At 42.4% G+C, this 18,661-nt stretch overlaps 1 protein-coding gene across 2 annotated transcripts in view; it reads right to left on the bottom strand.

Moving 5' to 3' along the window:
* The window catches only part of GFM1 (G elongation factor mitochondrial 1), a 49,118-nt gene extending 30,499 nt beyond the window's left edge, over positions 1–18,619 (bottom strand). Inside the window, exons 1-8 of one of the 2 annotated variants that reach the window (XM_050965909.1) lie at positions 18,496–18,619; positions 15,652–15,804; positions 14,886–15,018; positions 13,037–13,241; positions 12,079–12,195; positions 10,447–10,597; positions 4,673–4,827; positions 2,181–2,265 (exon numbers count right to left, since the gene is read on the bottom strand). In XM_050965909.1, coding sequence (XP_050821866.1) covers positions 2,181–2,265; positions 4,673–4,827; positions 10,447–10,597; positions 12,079–12,195; positions 13,037–13,241; positions 14,886–15,018; positions 15,652–15,804; positions 18,496–18,570 — 1,074 coding nt within the window. In that variant the 5' untranslated portion in view covers positions 18,571–18,619. The remainder of the gene's footprint in view (positions 1–2,180; positions 2,266–4,672; positions 4,828–10,446; positions 10,598–12,078; positions 12,196–13,036; positions 13,242–14,885; positions 15,019–15,651; positions 15,805–18,495) is intronic. The other variant, XM_050965908.1, reaches the window with a different exon arrangement.
* Between the last annotated feature and the right edge of the window lie 42 nt (positions 18,620–18,661).

Below are 18,661 nucleotides of genomic sequence, written 5' to 3'. Positions count from 1 at the left end.
TCAACTCTGGGGTAGAATCTGGCATCTCCTGAGAAGTTTCCAACTCACCAGTCCAAAAGCTAGCTTGCTAAAATGTATGCCATGGCATCCTAGCAATCCAGATGGTAATGTTTCATATGACAGAGACCTCTGTCCCTACTCTATAATTAAAGATGAAACCACGTTTTCATTTTAAGCCTTATTTTCCCTCTCATGTATGCACAAACTCACCTCCTTTCCAGCTTTTCAAAGGAATATAACATTTCCCTCTGAAACTATTTGTGATAAATCAAAGGAAGGCAAAACTTTTCAGCTACAGTTCCAACCACAGAGAAGGAAGGTAACAACAGCTTTCAACCCAGAAAAAGTGGAAAAATCAAATCCTTTTGAAAAAATGTGATGTGTATCAGGAATGCAACCATTTTAAAATTTCCAAATTCTCCCATGTTTAGATGCATTCAGACACAGCAGAATGTAAAAAAGTTATTAAAATAAAGAAATGTATTGGCAGTCTTTATTAACTAGATCTCTGATAGTAAGATCTCCATTTAAAGATTTACTTGTCTGTCTGTGGCAACAGGCACAGACATCAAAGGAGCACTGAGACCAGAGCTCAGCAGCTCCATCGGGCTTTGGGAGCCAGGATAGCTGCTGACCCTACAAATATGTTACAACACAGCTATTTTTAAGATTATAAAACGTCATTCTGAGCCAAAATGGAAGAAAGAGGCAAGGAAGGTCACAAACACAGGTATAAAAATGGAGGTAAAAGACAGCACAGAATGGAGTCAAAAGAAATGGGCTAAATGAGTTTGTCTAGACTAAAATAACTGATATGGGGTTTTCAAGCCTTCTGTTGAAGCTACAAAATTGTTACAGCAATAAGCCAGAATCATCTTAAGAAGCAGCGATGTCCATAAATGAGCTATCTGGAACAATTAACAATTGTTTAGGGCATTTTTCTGTAGAAAAATGTAACTCAATGGGGAGCAGCATCACCACGTGGGCTACTGTCAGCATCCTCTTCACGGTCATCACCATGTACCAGGACCTGCCATTTACCAATACATCACTAACTCTTTTGCCAGACAGTAAAAAGGTTCTAACTGGACTAAATGACATCACCGCCCTCTGGGCCTGTCCTAAAGAAACAACCAATGTCCTTGCTATTCTCCTCCTGGCATATCAGCTTCATTGTCACTTTATTCCTACCTCTTGATTATGTCTCTCTTATTTTTTTGCCTTCTATCTCATAAGATCTACTGGCTCTGGTAAGGTACAGTAGTACACGTTAGAGGCCATCCATGTTTTCACCCACAATTAAAATCACAGAAATTTAGGGCTGAGGAACATAAGAGATCATCTAGTCCATACACCACTCTGATTCTGAGGCAAGATTAATTATACCTGCATCACCTCACCCCATCCTACTTCCATTTGTTAATGCTTTTTCCTGGTAATTCATCTTGAGATCAAAGCTATGCTCATGAAATAAAAAGCTGGTTTAAAAAATAAGTCCCCAGAATTTAGTGCATACTGAATGTTAGAGTCAAATTCCTTTGCTAGCCAACCAGAGTACATGTGGTGCCTTACGCAGGGTGCCACATACTGTAATAATTAGAAACAGCATTAAAGATCTACCATGTACCGAATGGAAGAATTCTTATCCTTCTGCCCCTTTTGAGAGATTTGAGCTATAAAAATTATGGCAGATCCCTTTGGTTTCGTTTGCTCTGTTCTCTACCCATGTCACAAATAATGAATGTGGGTACAGTATGTCTTTAAGGTGACTAACAGAAGCTGTATTCAACACTCTAAGTCAATCAGCTAGGATCAGATGTTGGCAGCATGAAAAAGGTAAATGAAGCAAGTCAACTGGCTAATGTACGGGCATCCATCTGCTAGAAATCCTTAGCTCAGCCATGTCATGAACATAATAATGAAGTAATAAATGCGTCATATGCACAAATAGACACATTTATCAGAAAGCTTTTAAACAAAACTCTAGTATGTTTCATTTACAAAACCAATAACCATCCCTGCATAAGACATTTCCTGAGGATTAATGACAAGCTGCCATTAATGTCCCAGTGCAGATAAACCTTACTTATATCAGATCTCCCAGGAAATGTCCTGTGCCTCAATTGTTCTTGCTTAACTATAAATTCCTCTCAAATGAAAAAGAAACATTAATAACCCACCTCCAGTTTGAAAGCCAGACCAACAAAAGGCTCAGAGTCATCTCTGACTGAGTTCAGCAGCAGTTTGGTTTTATCCTTAGAATCCCTTAAAAAAAAAAAAAAAGGGTGAGGGGGAGAGAGTTTAAGTGACGAGACAATACATGGCAGCTTCTTCTGGCTGTGTGCTCCATCCTGATAGGTGCTAGAGTGCCCTATACTCCCACTGAATTTGTTTGGGAGCTACAAAGTGCTGCTCAGCTCCTCCTAGTAGGATTTGTGCACATCGCAGGACCAGGCCCTCTGGAGACAACTTCAGACAAACTACAGCCATCAGTGAAGTGGAGGTCTATAGCACTGACTTATTTATCACCAGTGTTCACATCATCTCACTAAAATTCAACTGGAAGAAGTGGCTAGCACAACGCTTTATTACACATATTTCATTCTTCATGGAAGATGCACTAGGGACAGAATAACTAGACTGAAATCCTGGCCCCTTTAAAGTCAATGGCAAAACCCCTGTTGACTTTAAAGGGGCCAGGATTTCACCCCTGATCCTCAAAGCAGGTATAATTAGAGAGAGGTGTGCGTCAGACACAGAATTGGGAGCCAGAAAGTCTCAAGTACAAATCCAAACTCTAACAGTGACTCCTTTTATGATCTTGGGCAAAACTGGCTTAATCTCCCAAGTTTTAGTCTCCTCATGTGTAGGATGGAGAGAACACTACTGCCTCTTCCAGGTATTTTGAAGATTAGTTAATATTACTGAAGTGTGATTCTACTCTGAAAGGAGACCTAAGGTTTGTCCACAGTTAAAATGCTACAGCTGCGCCACACTAGCGCTTTAGTGTAGACACTTCCTACACCAATGGGAAGGACTCTCCCATCAGCATAGGTAATCCACCTCCCTGAGAGGCGGTAGCTAGACTGATGGAAGAATTCTTCCATTGACCTCGTGCAGTCTACATGGGATTTATATCAGCTTCACTATGCCACTCAGGAGAGTGGATTTTTCACACTCCGACCGATATAGTTAAACTGACCTAATTTTCTATAGTAAGAAAGACAGTGCAGAACATTTCTATTTACCCTGGAAAAAAACAAAAGTAAATGTGGCAGAGAGTCTCCGAGCCCAAGTCTACAGACCAGGCTCACACTATGGTGCTAGAAATAGCCATGTAGATGCTCCCACTCCGCCTCTGATAGAATGGGGTAGTTGAGTTGTGGATTTCAGAGCCTGAGCTCCAGCTCAAGCGGGAACATCTATACAGCTGTGTTTAGTACCGTAGCACTAGTACAAGACCTGGGCACTAAGACTCACTGCTGCGGGTGCTTTTTTGCAGTGTGGATATGGCCTTTGTAGCTAAGTGTCCCCTCCATGTCATGCAGCAGAGACGCATACTTGTAAATGTCAACATAGGGAGTATTCATGAGAACAGAATAGAGCGGGAAAGCACATGAGAACCTCAACTACAGCTGGCAGGTCAAAAATTCAACTTGTTAATACCAATAAGGGTACAAGAATGGGTTAGCTTGACTGTTGCACCATATGCTACTATTCGATTCAGAGGCTCTAACCTCAGAGCCTCTGGGTTTGGTCTTGCAATTGTGGAATGAAAGTATTATAAAGAAAACATTTCAACTCGGATGCTAGAAGGGCAGAGAGAACCCTCAGTAGTAACTGCTCTCAACAGCTCAGACGTAATACTGATGGATCACATAAGAAACTTTATCTAACCTTTCTAACACAGAAGGATGGTCATGATAGGGCAGGAGGTTAAGTAGAGGTGAGGAGTCAACTGAAAAATACTGGTGATCGGAGGGTGGTAAACAACATTTACTAGTGTAATTTCTAAGTATGAAGGTTTTACATTGTACCTATCACTGCATTATCTGAGCAACTCAAATACAGCAAGAGAAACTTGATCATCCTTCTAAGATTTATTTCTACATGAACAGATGTCCAAAAATATGCACATATGTACAGGAGATTACTCAAACCACCACTTATACACAAAAGGATATATGTTAGCATTGAAGATTTGGGTGGGGTTTTTTTTGTTTGTTTTTAAACTATGAGGGCATATCTATAGTAAGAGATAGCAAATACTTTTTAAATCATGCCCTGACATTTTTAAACATGGCCTATGCCTTAGTCTACATATAACCTAAGATGTTAATATCATTTTACCCTTACAAAAAAGACCTGACCAGATCACTAAATATGTCAGTTTTAATATTTAAGAGGAAGTAAAACAATGTTATACTACAAGTGAAAAGAATGCCCCATTGATGGAGGTATTTATCATTTTTTAATTATCACGCAAGCCTACTACACACACTATTATACATGTTTTTTCTTTAAAGCGACTAATGAATTGTATTATTCATGCATTTTGTTAAGATTTCTTGCTCTGTTTTTTTTGAACCTGCTTGAAATCCTGATTCTATAAGCACTCTGCACACCCATAAAATAAACCTGTCCTCCCCACCCTCTTCCCTCTGGCACTCACTCCTGGTTCAGAATAGCATAGTTCTGGACTTCAGATGGATTTGGGAGATAGTCTAAGACAGCATCCAGAAGGGGTTGCACTCCTTTGTTCTTCAAAGCACTTCCCACAAGCACAGGCGTAAAGGACTTTTTCAGTGTTGCTCTTCTGATTGCAAGCTAGAAAAACATTTATGAATTACTTCTAATTTTGTAGCAATTCCAATATTATATACATAGAACCAAACGTAGTTGCCTTTAACACTGTAGCAGTTCAGATTGTCAGCTTTGCTGGGCAGGGATTGTCTCTTTACTTACGCCTTACAAGGTGCCAAACAAAGTTAACCAAACCAAACATGGTTAACAAGAACAAAATATGATAATCATTCATAAAGGGACAGGGTTGGACCGGAAGCATTGTTATAGCATTAATGATGTATGTAGCAACCTTTTTACCCCCAAGATCACTTTTTGAATGTAAATGCAACCCAGGATCACCACCAGTGAAGGCCATTTTGGGCTCCATTCACCAAAGGTCAATTATGGAAAATTTAGTCTAGTGATTTGTCTGCCCAATTTAAAGGGGCCCAATTTTTATAAATTACTGAGCACTCATATTAAAGCACCCAAAATCACTAGTCAGTTTTGAAAATTTAGGCCTGAAGTTTACGCTTGAGGCTCAAGATCTCTTAAATGAAGGGCTGGAATCAATTTGCACTGAGGTCAGGGCTAAGCATGAGGCATTACAGATACACATGGCACTTGCATGTAAACAGGACTTTTATAAAATATCCTAAAACTCAAACTACTTGCAAAAAAGGATTAAATAATCCTTTACATTAAATAATTTTACTTGCCTTTTCCATAAGCACAAACCATCTACCTTGCAGTTTATTTTTAAGCTCTCTTGATTGAAAGAATATTTTGAAATAGCAAAATGGTTCATAAGGAGGATACTGGAAAAAAACTTACAGTTCTTGAATAGGAAAAACAAATCTTGCTGGATGCTTTTTCCTTTCTTTCTTTCTCCTTTTTTTTTAGTATTTGAAGATATACCAAAATTCATGCACAAAAAAGAGATTCCATTGTCATCTTTTCTGCTTAACTGGTCATCAAGTGTGTGCGTTTTGGAAACCTATTTAATTTTGTTAATGCCTATTCCTGTTTTGCCAGCCTAATGAGACACTGGAAATCTATGGTTCCATTCAATTCTCATCAGCAATAATTTTTTAGAGATACAGAAGTAATTTTATTTCTTTTTTTGTGAAAATCATTTTCATTCCATTGAGGAGCTGGGGTACATCAGACAGGATTTCTTGTAAATAATGTTTTAGTAGCAGAGAACCAGGTATTTGTTTAAGCACTTGATCCTTAATGAACATCATCCACTAAAACTGTGACCTTCAGGATTGATAGCCAACATGTTTTCCAAGAAAAAATATTTTAAACAAGAACTTGGTTGCCTGCCACTGAAAAAAATTAGTATAAGTAAACCTGCCTTTGCTCTGTCACAGCTATTAAATAACACTAATTAATTTGCTTTCAGGAGAGGAGATAAGAGCAAGGCCACACTGAATATACAAATTTACAAATTTATCAGACATCCCACTGGGTACTACCAACAACAAACTCTTAGGCCTGGTCTACACTACGCGTTTAAACCGATTTTAGCAGCGTTAAACCGATTTAACGCTGCACCTGTCCACACAACGAGGCCCTTTATATCGCTATAAAGGGCTCTTTAAACCAGTTTCTGTACTCTTCCCCGATGAGAGGAGTAGCGCTGAAATCGGTATTACCATATCGGACTAGGGTTAGTGTGGCCGCAAATCAATGGTATTGGCCTCCGGGCGGTATCCCACAGTGCACCATTGTGACTGCTCTGGACAGCAATCCGAACTCGGATGCACTGGCCAGGTAAACAGGAAAATCCCTGCGAACTTTTGAATTTCGTTTCCTGTTTGCCTAGCGTGGAGCTCTGATCTGCACGGGTGGCGATGCAGTCCCAAATCCAAAAAGAGCTCCAGCATGGGCCATAAGGGAGATACTGGATCTGATTGCTGTATGGGGAGACAAATCTGTTCTATCACAGCTCTGTTACAGAAGACGAAATGAGAAAGCATTTGAAAAAATCTCCAGGCTATTTTAGACAGAGGCCACAGCACAGTGCTGTGTGATAAGTGTAACGGAAAGCCAAATAATCAAATAGACGCTCATGGAGGGAGGGAGGGGGTACTGAGGACTCCAGCTATCCCACAGTCCCTGCAGTCTCCGAAAAGCATTTGCATTCTTGGCTGAGCTCCCAATGCCTGTAGGGTCAAACACATTGTCCGGGGTGTTCCAGGGTATATCTCGTCAATTTACCCTCCCTCCCCCCCGTGAAAGAAAAGGGAAAAAAATCATTTCTTACTTTTTTATGTGTCACTCTATGTCTACTGCATGCTGCTGGTAGATGCGGTGCTGCAGCAATGAATAGCAGCATCCTCTCCCCTCCCCTCCCCAGTGGCAGACGGTACCATGCAAAAGGACTGATAGCCATCCTCGTCATCAGTCCGTGAGTGCTCCTGGATGGCCTTAGGTGAGGTCGGCCGGGGGGCGCCTGGGTAAAAATAGCAATGACTCCCGGTCATTCCCAGTAGATGGTACAGAATGGCCGGTAACCGTCATCATAGCAACTGGGGGCTGAGTTCCATCAGCACCCCTGCTTTCATGTCTAAAGAAAAGATTCTGTACTGCCTGGACTATCATAGCAGTTGGAGGCTGCCTCCCCCTCATTTTATCTCACTAAAAAGTTAGTGTTTCTTATTCCTGCATTCTTTATTACTTCATCACACAAATGGGGGACACTGCTACAGTAGCCCAGAAAGGTTGGGGGAGAAGAGAATCAACGGGTGGGGTTGTTGCAGGGATACCTCCCGTGAATGGCATGCAGCTCATCATTTCTGCGGGATCTGACACGGAACGGCTGTGCTCGCTGGTTCTCTGATACACTGGTTCTCTAGTACATTTGCCCCATATTCTAGGCAGGACTGACTCTATTTTTTAGATAAACCATAAAGGAGGGATTGACTCGGGGAGTCATTCCCATTTTTGTCTTTGCGCCCCCTGCCAACCTCAGCTAAGGCCTGCCAGGAGCACCCATGACAGCAGCAGACGGTACACAACGACTGATAACCGTCATCTCATCGCCAATTTACAATGGCACAGCAGACGGTACAGAACGACTGGTAACCATCTCTGCTACCTTGCAACGGCAAATGAATGCTGCTGTGTAGCACTGCAGTACCGCCTCTGTCAGCGGCATCCGTACACATACGGTGACAGTGACAAAAGGCAAAACGGGCTTCATGGTTGCCATGCTGTGGCGTTTGCCAGGGCAATCCAGGTAAAAAGGGCGCGAAATGATTGTCTGCCGTTGCTTTCACGGAGGAAGGAATGAGTGATGACATTTACCCAGAATCACCCGCGACACTGTTTTTGCACCATCATGCATTGGGATCTCAACCCAGAGTTCCAATGGGCGGGGGAGACTGCGGAAACTATGGTATAGCTACGGGATAGCTACCCACAATGCAACGCTCCGGAAATCGACGCTAGCCTCGGTACATGGACGCACACTGCCGAATTAATGTGCTTAGTGTGACCCCGTGCACTCGACTTTATACAATCTGTTTTACAAAACCGGTTTATGTAAAATCGGAATAATCCCGTAGTGTAGACATACCCTTAGAATCACTCCTCTCTTACAGCAGATCACAACAGGAACACAGAGTGCACAGATTACTGCAACACTCCCTCCTCTGGCTAGAAGAGCTTTGCAGTTCTCTATGGCCACTATTAAGGACTGTCTTAGTCACTCAGCAGCGAGGGTGCTTTATGAGTGGGTCAGTTAGTTTTTCTTGCCCTTACATCTCATCAAATAAAGCACAGTGGATCAGATTTTCAAATGTGCAGAGCACCCAGAATTCCCACTGAAGTCAGTGGGAGCAACAGCTGCTCAGCACCTCTGAAAAATCAGGCTTTTTCCCATCATGACACGTTTTAATAGCATCTTGAGGTATAAGCTTTCTGAGTGCTCCTGAAGCCAGAGCACATGCTGGACAGCAAATTCATGATTAAAACTCCATGGAGCCAAAAATCAATATTCTTTCAATCCTAATCTGCATTACATACATAAAAGGAACAAACAAAGCACTTACTCGAATCAAAAGTTAGGAACCCAGAGCATCCAAATAAAGTTTACAATAGAACCTTCAATGCATCCCTAACTTTGAGTGACTATTGTGCCTCCATAATACACCATTAATAGCAGGCACAGGGGGCTGCTTCCTATGGTGATGCATGCAGTATAAGAACATGAACAGAACAGGAAACCATTACAAAATAGCAATTGCACATTGACTCCTTTGTTATCAGAGTAAAGAGATGCTGACAAAGGCACTTTTAAATCTAAAGCTATGTTTAAAGTTACGATTTCCATGATCAAGTCTGAGTTAAATTCAGCATAGCCTAAGTGGGTTCAATTCAGTGAAATCGTGCCCACTTATCGGCATGGATTTGGCCACTTTCCTGGGATACCGAAAATACATTCAAAGCTGGAACCGTGGTACTCTTGAGGGAATTCTGCACCAAAAAAATTAAAATTCTGCAAAGTTCTGCATATTTTAATTGTCAAAATAACACACAAACAATATAATCACACTATTTTCAATTATCTGATGACAAGTATTTTGAAATAAATTACCAATATAATTGAAAATGGTGTGACTATATTGTTATTGTGTTTGTGTTATTTTGACAATTAAAATATGCAGAATTTTAAAATATTGTGCACAAAATTAGTAAAAATTTTTGGTGCAGAATATTTAATTTTTTGGTGCAGAATTCCCTCTGAAGTTTGTATATATTCTCAGCACTGCTACCGGATTGCTGTGTGACTGAGAAAGTCATAATCTCTATACCTCAATATCAGCAGGGCCATCAACAGTGACAGACTAATGCTTACAGAACCTGTGTGACTAAATAGATGGCTCAAAGATTCAGAAGGGCATAGAGAATACGTTTTTGCTGAACACTAAACCTAGGGTTTGACTCATGTTTGAGCCCAGACTTCCTTTCTGTCCACAAACAAATCAGCTTGACACAGGTCAGCAAGCACTCAGGACCTAGGTCCTAGGAACCTGCTAGAAGGTGGGTCAGAGCGGGAGTCCTGCTGTAACTCAGGTCCAAGCCCTGTCATTATGCAGTGTGGAAGTAGGTCACATCAAGAGACCTGAATCACAAATTCTGTGTAGTGCAGTATGGTCCTGTTAGCACAGAGGAGACACCTGGATCCAGGTTTACAATGCAGTGTGGACACTCAAGCACTGGCTTGGAAACACTGACTCCACAAGCCTGAGTCCCACAAACTTGGACTTAGTGTGAAGTCTGGACATACTTACAGAGACTATCAGAGTTATGAAGGGCACATAAAAGTTCAAATCCACTCCAGACCTCACAGTCTTTTGGCAGTGTCAGTCCAGTTCTCTGTCCACATTACAAAACCCACCAAAACATCTGGCAGCCTTGTTAGCCATCTGAGCTGATGTAGGAAGCAAATGTGCCTCGCATCCAAGGGAGGTGGTGCCTCTAGGTAAAGGCACACTTTACAGGGTAATGGTGGCCCTCCATTATGTAGCACTTGGCACACTTTGGGTAATATAAAGAACAACTGTAATGGTATTTAGGCACCTGAAACCCTTAGGAGGCTTTGAAAAATCTCTAATAAATAATACAGGTTCCACAAGAATCATCATTTACCTTTAAATCAGTAACTGTAGGGATCTTCTCTTCCAGAAACAGCTCCCCCAATTGTTCATCTGAGTTAGCAATACATTCAATCAGTTCCTGGCTTCTTTCTGTAGCCTCTACTCTAAATTCAGCTGGGATTTCATCGTATCTAATGGTCTCGCTACAAAGGCATAGACAACATGATCAGTTTTGTGGACAGCCATGTGAGTTGAGCTTTGAACCATATGGGCACCACAGTGGCCATGAAATTTGGAGATCAGTTCAGCAGTCTCAGCATCTAGGTGGGTAAAAAAGTTACTGAGGTCTATCAATATTGCATCTTCAACACCACAGCACAGAGGAACTTCAACAGTGCAGCCGAACAATCTGTATATCAGCCTCAATTCCACCTTATCTTTAGTTTATCCCAAGACTCACATACCAAACGGGCACTAATGGACCTCATTTTAGAGCATATCTCCTACTCTTTAGGTTGGATGCAACCAGACTGGCCACTAGTACTAATCCGAACATTTTTGACTACATGAAATTTTGTCAAAATATCCTGTTGTGTCAAAGCCGAAACATTTCGTAGAAACATATTGGTTTTGACAAAGTTCTCACTGGGAAGGTTAAGAGAGACTATGCCATGTTCTCTAGCCTGGTGGTTAGGGCAATTGCCTGGGATGTGGTTCAAGTCATTGCTCTACCTGATTCAGAGTGGTCTGGGATGAAAAGCTCTATTCTGAATGAGGCAGAGCAGGGTTTCCCACATCCTAGGCCAGTGGGCTATCTTAACCCCTTAGCTACAGACACACACACTCTTCTTCCCAAATCAAAAAGTTAAGTTTTTGGTCTGAAAACTGACATTTCAACCAACTTTTGTTTTGTTTCCAATGGGGACCAAAAATTATTTTCAAAACTTCCCATAAAACAAAATTATTGTCCTCTGGACAGCTGTAATGTCAGACCCCTTTGATTCATGCTGCAGTTTCCAGCAGCTACAGCTGCACCCTAAACTGGCCCTACTGGCATCTCAACAGGTTTTGAATAAAGATGCAAAGTTAGGGGCCTCATCCCCTATTAAGTTATGGATGGATGGATATTTTATTCACAGCCAAAATGAAGTGAGGAATGGGAACACTGCCTATCTACTCCACCCTCATGAGAGACAATGGGTGAAATCCAGGTGCACTGAAGTCAATGGGAGTCTTGCCGCTGTGTTGAACAGAGACAGGATTTCACCCAACAAGCTTAACCAATGGCAAGAAGAATAAAAATCTTGCTCCAGATTTCTACCAGATATGTGATCTAACACTGTGTTGTCTTCCCACCTTGCCCACAACCACAGAGACTGCAAAGATTTGGGATCCTGAATTGAATTGCATTCCCTATATCCTTAGTGAACAATGGTGCTGTTTTACCTTCTCAGCCACATTCAGGTGGCCATCAAAGGGATGCAGCTACCAAATCTGGGCAACCAAACATGGACCTCCCAGGCAAGTCACTAACTACGCCTCTCACTACCAAGAGAGAACTTTTTTTTTAAACGTCTTTTTTTTGGGGTGGGGGGGGAGCAACTTGAACAATTTTGTACTCAGTTTCAGCATTCAGTTAACAGGGAGTAGTCTCGGCAAATAATAAATGCCTTCAACCACTTACCCAAAGTCACCATCGAAGTATATGGCCCTTTGCTCAAGGAGATCTATAAGCCCCCTGAAGTTTCCCTCCAGGCCAATGGGAATCTGGATAAAGGCTGCATTGTGATTTAACTTGGATCTGAAAAGTTTAAAAATATAAATTAGTTCTCCATACAAGACAAGGCAGCATTTTAACTCATCTGTCTTACCTGGGTCCTTCAATAGTGTCCCCGGGACCAATAAGCAAGCCTTCCTTCACTCAAATGAAAAGCCTCGCTGGCTCATGTCATAAAATGAGAACCCTAGGGAAATTGAAACACTGGCAGACCAATAAGGTTTGCTTTCACCCGTGTTAGTTTGTTTTCAATAGTAATTTTAATCCAGGGGGTTACTTTCTCCCTCATGTGTGTTAGTACTTTGGAGCCAGCTTATTCTTCTATTATGAATGGAATCTATGCACAGACTTAGAGGATGGAAGAGGATGGGGGAAAAAGATGAGACACAAGGCTAAAAACAACTGCCTGTCCCACCATTAGGTCCCTACTCCTCCTCCATGGGATACTGGAACAACACACTGCAGCACTACTATTATCCTAGTGCAGAGGTAATCTTCTTATTAAATCTTTATAAATGACTCCATAAACATCTCCATTATCATAATGAGTCCAAATGAGGCACAGACACAATTCAGTAGCCATGAAACTGGCTTCTTTTTGAGAAACAAAAGTTTCATAACCTAGGCTGACATTGACCGCTGTTCTATCAATGGGAGAGTTATTTTGGTACCACCTTACGGTGATGTTAAAGAAGAGTTGTTTCTGTTACCTTGCTACCATCTGATGTAACCTGAAGCTATGCATTGTTCTCAGAACTGTTACCACACAAGCTAAGCAGGCTCATTAACATCTACTCAGAACATCAAGAAACACCACATGAACAGTTTGGAACTGCACTGCAAACAAGCTAAACACATTAGTTACCTCAATTGTTGCACAGCTCTGGTTGGATTTGAGCCCATTCTGTCCAGTTTATTGATGAATGCTAAACACGGGACATCGTAACGCTTCATTTGTCTGTTCACGGTCATTGTTTGGCACTGGACTCCTCCAACAGCACAGAGCACCAGGACAGCTCCATCAAGAACTCTTAAAGCTCGTTCCACTTCAATTGTGAAGTCCACATGCCCTGAATGAGAAAAACAATTTTCTGAGATGTTTTAAGCTGCAGCAGGGAATTACACTCAATTGGGTTGTTTTCTCTTCTGTATCCACATGAATAAGTGTTTAGCTATACTGAAAGGGACACTGTCAAGTCAAATTTTGTCCAAAAATTAGATTTTGAAAAAAAAAGAGTTTGAGAAATTGTTTTTAAAGGAATTCCATTGGACAGCGTTTTGATTTTATCAGACAGAAATCCCCATTTGAGTGACTACAACTCAAAACACTACAGCATTATACTAGTGCAAAAAAGCCAGAAATGGAAACTGATTTGAAGCAGACTACTGTATAAACAAAAATTAAACAGAATCACTGATACCACTGCTGATCATGATGACTAATATTGTCTCACTGTCTTCTTGTGCTCCCCATCTCCCTTTGTATCTGCTGTCTCTTGCCCAACACTTAGATTGTAAGTGTTGGGGCAGAGGTTGTCTTTTGGTTCTGTGTACAGCACCTAGCACAATGGGGTCCTAGTCCAAGACTAGGGCTGCTAGGAGCTATATTAATATAAATATAATACGAGTTTATTTTTCATAGACTAAGGTGACAGAAGTACAAGATATAAACAGTAGTAAAGAGTGAAACACAGATCTGATATTTACTATCCTTCCAGTTTCAGCAATTCAAGGTGTTGTTAGAAGCACAGGTGAGGGCATTGTACCTTGCCTATTTACCAGATACTGATTAGATACCAACAGTCATCCTCTCTGTCCCAGAAACATGGTTCATATCTGTTCTGGAGGGATCAATGTTAAAAGTAACATTTTTTTGCCCATTGCTATTCAGCCTTGGTCTCTCTTTTAACACTGCCAACAAAGAAGCTAATTGTCCACATAGTTAAAATCATCACAGTTGTCTACCAGAAGCCAGGAACCGCAAGTGCATTTCACAGGACACTGAAGAATGGTAAAGACATTAAGCATTTTCAGTCTATACCAAAGGCCCCTAATTCCAATGAGCGTCATGTGCTCTGTATCTTAAGCCATTTCAGCTGGGATTGAGATAAACATTTGGTCCAGTTGCTCTAATGTTTTCAACCACATTCTACAAGAGATGACTGTCATAAAGAGAATCTAAGTCTGTATGTTTGTCTTACTCAACCCTCAAACAAGACTCCAGTAGAGCAGTGAGTTTTACATGATTACTCCCAAGTACAGTAGAAACATGCAAAAGTGTCAAATACTTTTCGGAAAAGGCTGCTGGGAACAGAGCTGTAATACCTTTTCACCTTTATTATTATGCACTGTTTTGATGGTGCCATAAAAGAAGTCTGTGCCTTGGCCTGAGGAGCTTACAAATATGTTGAAACAAGATGCAAAAAGACTGGATAAATCTGCATTCCACAGTTGGTGAGGCCACTAATGATTACCAAAACAATTACACAGTGAATTTCCTCTGCTCTGTTGATTTCCACACTGGCAAACAAACAAACAGAAACATATACATGGAAGTCTCTGTTCAGTGCAACACTTTGTGTGATCAGCTCAGATAAACAGTTAGACTACTGTTATCAGACTGGTAACAGTGGTGGGGGAGAATCAATGTCTTCTTTGGACAAAAAATATTTTGGAAAGGGTAGCACTTACAAAATTCTCAGAGTTCATGTTACCTGGTGTATCTATGATGTTGATGTTGGTGTCCTTCCACATGGTGTAGGTTGCTGCAGACTGAATTGTGATACCGCGCTGTCGTTCCAGCTCCATAGAATCCATGACAGCCCCGACTCCATCTTTACCTTTTACCTAAACACAAAAAACAAAGCATTTACTGCACGAAAATCTTCCACTGCCTTCAATGAGAATTTTGCCTGAATAAGCACTAACTAAGCATCTTTCACACAGGCAACAAAATTCAGCTGAGTTAGTGGCCCAAGTCTACAATCCTAACTAGCTTTGCTCTTTCCTTTGCATATCATTCCTGAAGAAGACCTGGTGGTCAAAAAGCCATTACAAACAATTCTATTTCACTGTGAATTTAATAAGCCAATGTATCTGGAGCCAGTGAGCACATTCTTTATGTTTTCTATTCCAGTTTGTCACATTCACCTTTGACTGCATGGAGTTTTCCATTTATGTTGGTGGTGGGTCTGTTGGAGTTTTTTTGTTTGGGGGAAACAGGGTGCTGGGGGGTGTATGTGACAGCAAATGTGTGTGACTTAGGGGAGGAGTCAGAGAGCACCAGTCAGAGAGCTGTCCCTAGGATTCCCCACTTGGCTTGTATTTCAAACAGGATCAATGGGCCTTTAAGCACAACCTTCATATTCCATTCAGTACTCTTTGTGGTTCAACAATTCTAGACAACTCAATAGCTGAATCATTGCATATAACATTCAAAAGCTCCAAAATGAGTGTCATACCATTAATTCAGAGACAAACCTCATGCATCTGCGCTATCCTCCCAGTGTAAAAAAGGACTCGTTCTGTTAATGTCGTTTTCCCAGAGTCAATGTGAGCAGAGATTCCAATATTGCGGATCTTTTCATTGGGAATGATTCCTGAAGAACACTGTCTGCAGCCGTTCATGAGAAACTGAAAAACAAGAGCAGAAGGCAGTTCAGCCCCTTTTGTCCATGTCAGAACAACAATGGCTCACCATAAGCATGCCTCAAGGAAGGAACCTTGTGACCAATAAAGTGATTCTTTTCTCTGTTTTACTGTGATAGAAAATAAATCAATTAATCTGAGCAATCTGAGCTCCCCAAGCATATTCCAGAACCCCCACCCAACTAGGGCAGCAGACTCCCTCCAACTCCAGGGCCAATCAACCCTGCACTTAGCCTGCCACTCCCTTGGACAAGCAGAGAGAGATGCTGCAATGAGGTTTCAGAGAAACTTGCCCCCTGCACCCTCTTGCTTTCTGGGATACCAGGGAAGATGCTGCACACATTCAAAAACAATGTGTGAAGTAGCAGTTTTACTTTTCCCTACATTTACCAGCTATTAATTCACTCAAGCAACCTCCTAGTTCTCCTATTGTGAGGAGGGCCATAGTGTGGATTTAAGGGGTCTTTGAACAATGTATTAAAGCCTATGCCTAACAGGAGCAGCAGAGAAACAATAGGTCACAAGATGACAGGAGAGATCAGGAACATCTGAAAATGAGCAGACAAGATAGCCATTATTGGTGAGTTCATCCCTAAAAGTGGTGTGTGTGTGTGAGATTGAGGACTTGGACACTTATAGATTTACCCTGTCTCCCTTCTTTTCTATCCCTTCATTCCACACTCTTCTCTATGTCTACCTACTACTTTCCTTAGTCTTACTTTCCATGCTCTAAGATAGGAAACTGAATGAAGGGCACTTTTTTCCATTCATTGCCTCTTAATTTCTAGTCAATGACAGTGTGTCCATAGAAATGCTCCCACCATTATTGGCATCACTATTACAATAATGGTAAGAGGCTTAAATAAAAAATGTAATCTCTGTGCAGATGAAGTCCCATGCCAGTAACCTGCAGGTGAGAAGCAAAGCCTATAGAGAGGGCAGATCAGGGCAAAGCTGAATAAGCATAGAGCAGTTCTGTGCAGAGGCAGGTCAGTAACAAGACAGGACTAGGAATACAATTAACAGCACTTACAGAGCCCTAAGAAATACAAACCACAACTGCAGGAAGAAGGGACCTGTTCCTTAGTTTAGAGCCCTCAACTAAAGCAGAGGGAGTGTGGGTGGGGGTGGGTTAAGCATTATATTCTAACATTGTGTTATAGTAGAAAAGAAGCAACATACTGTATCCAAGAGAGATTGGGGGTACTGAGTTGGTAGAATGCATTTATCAGGGTAATGTTAGGAACCTTTGTCTGGCGATTAGAGCTGAGGTATAGAAGCCAAAATTCTTTAATTCTGTTTCCAGCTCCGTCACTGAGTCTGCATGGCCTTTACATCAGTCAAGTCATACTCGGATGTCTGTAAAACTGAGATAACATTTACCTGCCTCACAAGGGTGCAGGCAAGGTCTACAGGGGCACTTTCAGATCACTTCAGACATAAATTTAAGTTTTGTGAACAAAGACAAATATATATTAATGGCATTTTTATTCCAACAAAAGCTTTTATTCTTTGTTCGGATTTAAACATTATCCTGTGGTGTTTGTAACCCAACCATAGCAGGATTGTTCTAGCGCTTGAGAGTCACAAAGGACCACTGACTAAACTAGGATGTAATTTGGTCAAGATGCAAAAATTAATCCCATACTCTTGCCAAGAGTCCCACAGGTTTAAGGTCTATGTTGCACACTAAAGCTGGTTTTGACTCTGGTTTGAGCCCTAACCCCCCTTCCATCCAGACACATCAGTCTAACTCAAGTCAGCGATCACTCAGGACCAGAGTCCTAGGTCTCTACTATGGGGCTGACTCAGAGCCAGAGTCCCACTGTGATTCAGATCCAAGCCCTGTCATTTTGCAATGTGGACACATCTCAACTGCAGACTTGAGTATGGATGCATTTGCACAGCTGTAAAACTCCAATCTTGCAATTATAAACCCAGGTTTACCGTACAGTGTGAATGCTAAATAATGGACTTGGAAACACCAAGCCCACAAGCTTAAGTCCCACAGACCTGGGTTCACAATGCAGTGTGGCCATACCCTAAGTGAACATGAACTTTTATGAGTTGGGCACAGAACTCTGTAGATACCTGTTGTTTTGACAGGGCAGGGGAAGGGTGTTCAGCACATCTTTTGGGTGGCAAATAAGATGGGCTGCTCCACTTCACACACACTCAACCACACTCAGTTCTGCTCTGAGCCTGGGGGCTGCCAGGACTGTGACGCTTCCCCTAGACTCCATGAATCCCTGCCCATCGCCCACTGCATGCCTGGGGGGGTCCCAGTCCAGGCTTCCCCCCCAAGGATCACGAACCCTGCCAGACACATGGCAGGCAAGCGAGTCCGGGCTTTACACCTAGTGGCAGAGGGAGCGTGGTATTCCGTACTACTAGGGATTTGGAGCTGCGTCCCGGTCCCGCTCCAGCTCCAGGCAAAAACCTGCTCCGCTCCAAAGCCCTGTCTACCACCGCCAGCCCGAACAGCCCTCGCCCCTGACACGACGGCAACAGCACCCAACGCCACTAACGGCCAGCAGCCCCGAGCGGCCGGGGCAGGAACTGGCCCTTTACAGACACTCCCCGGGCCGGGGGCTGCTCCCCCACTCAGAAGGACTCCAGCCCCCGGGCCAGCTTGGCCCCGCGGAAACAAGCGAGGCTCCTGGCCTAGCCCAGTACCTGCTGCCACAGCAGCGCCGAGCCCTGACGCCGCCGGGGCCCCAGCACCAGCCCGGCTCTGAACAGCTGCAGCATCGCGCACCGCTCCCCTCAGGCTCTGACCGTCAATGTCCCACAGCCCGCGCGCTTCCGGCCCGACTGGGTATCACTTCCGGGGCAGAGAGGG

This window comes from Gopherus flavomarginatus, chromosome 8, assembly GCF_025201925.1.
Source record: "Gopherus flavomarginatus isolate rGopFla2 chromosome 8, rGopFla2.mat.asm, whole genome shotgun sequence".
Classification (NCBI taxonomy): Eukaryota; Metazoa; Chordata; order Testudines; family Testudinidae; genus Gopherus; species Gopherus flavomarginatus.
This window is presented reverse-complemented; position numbering and strand designations above follow the sequence as displayed.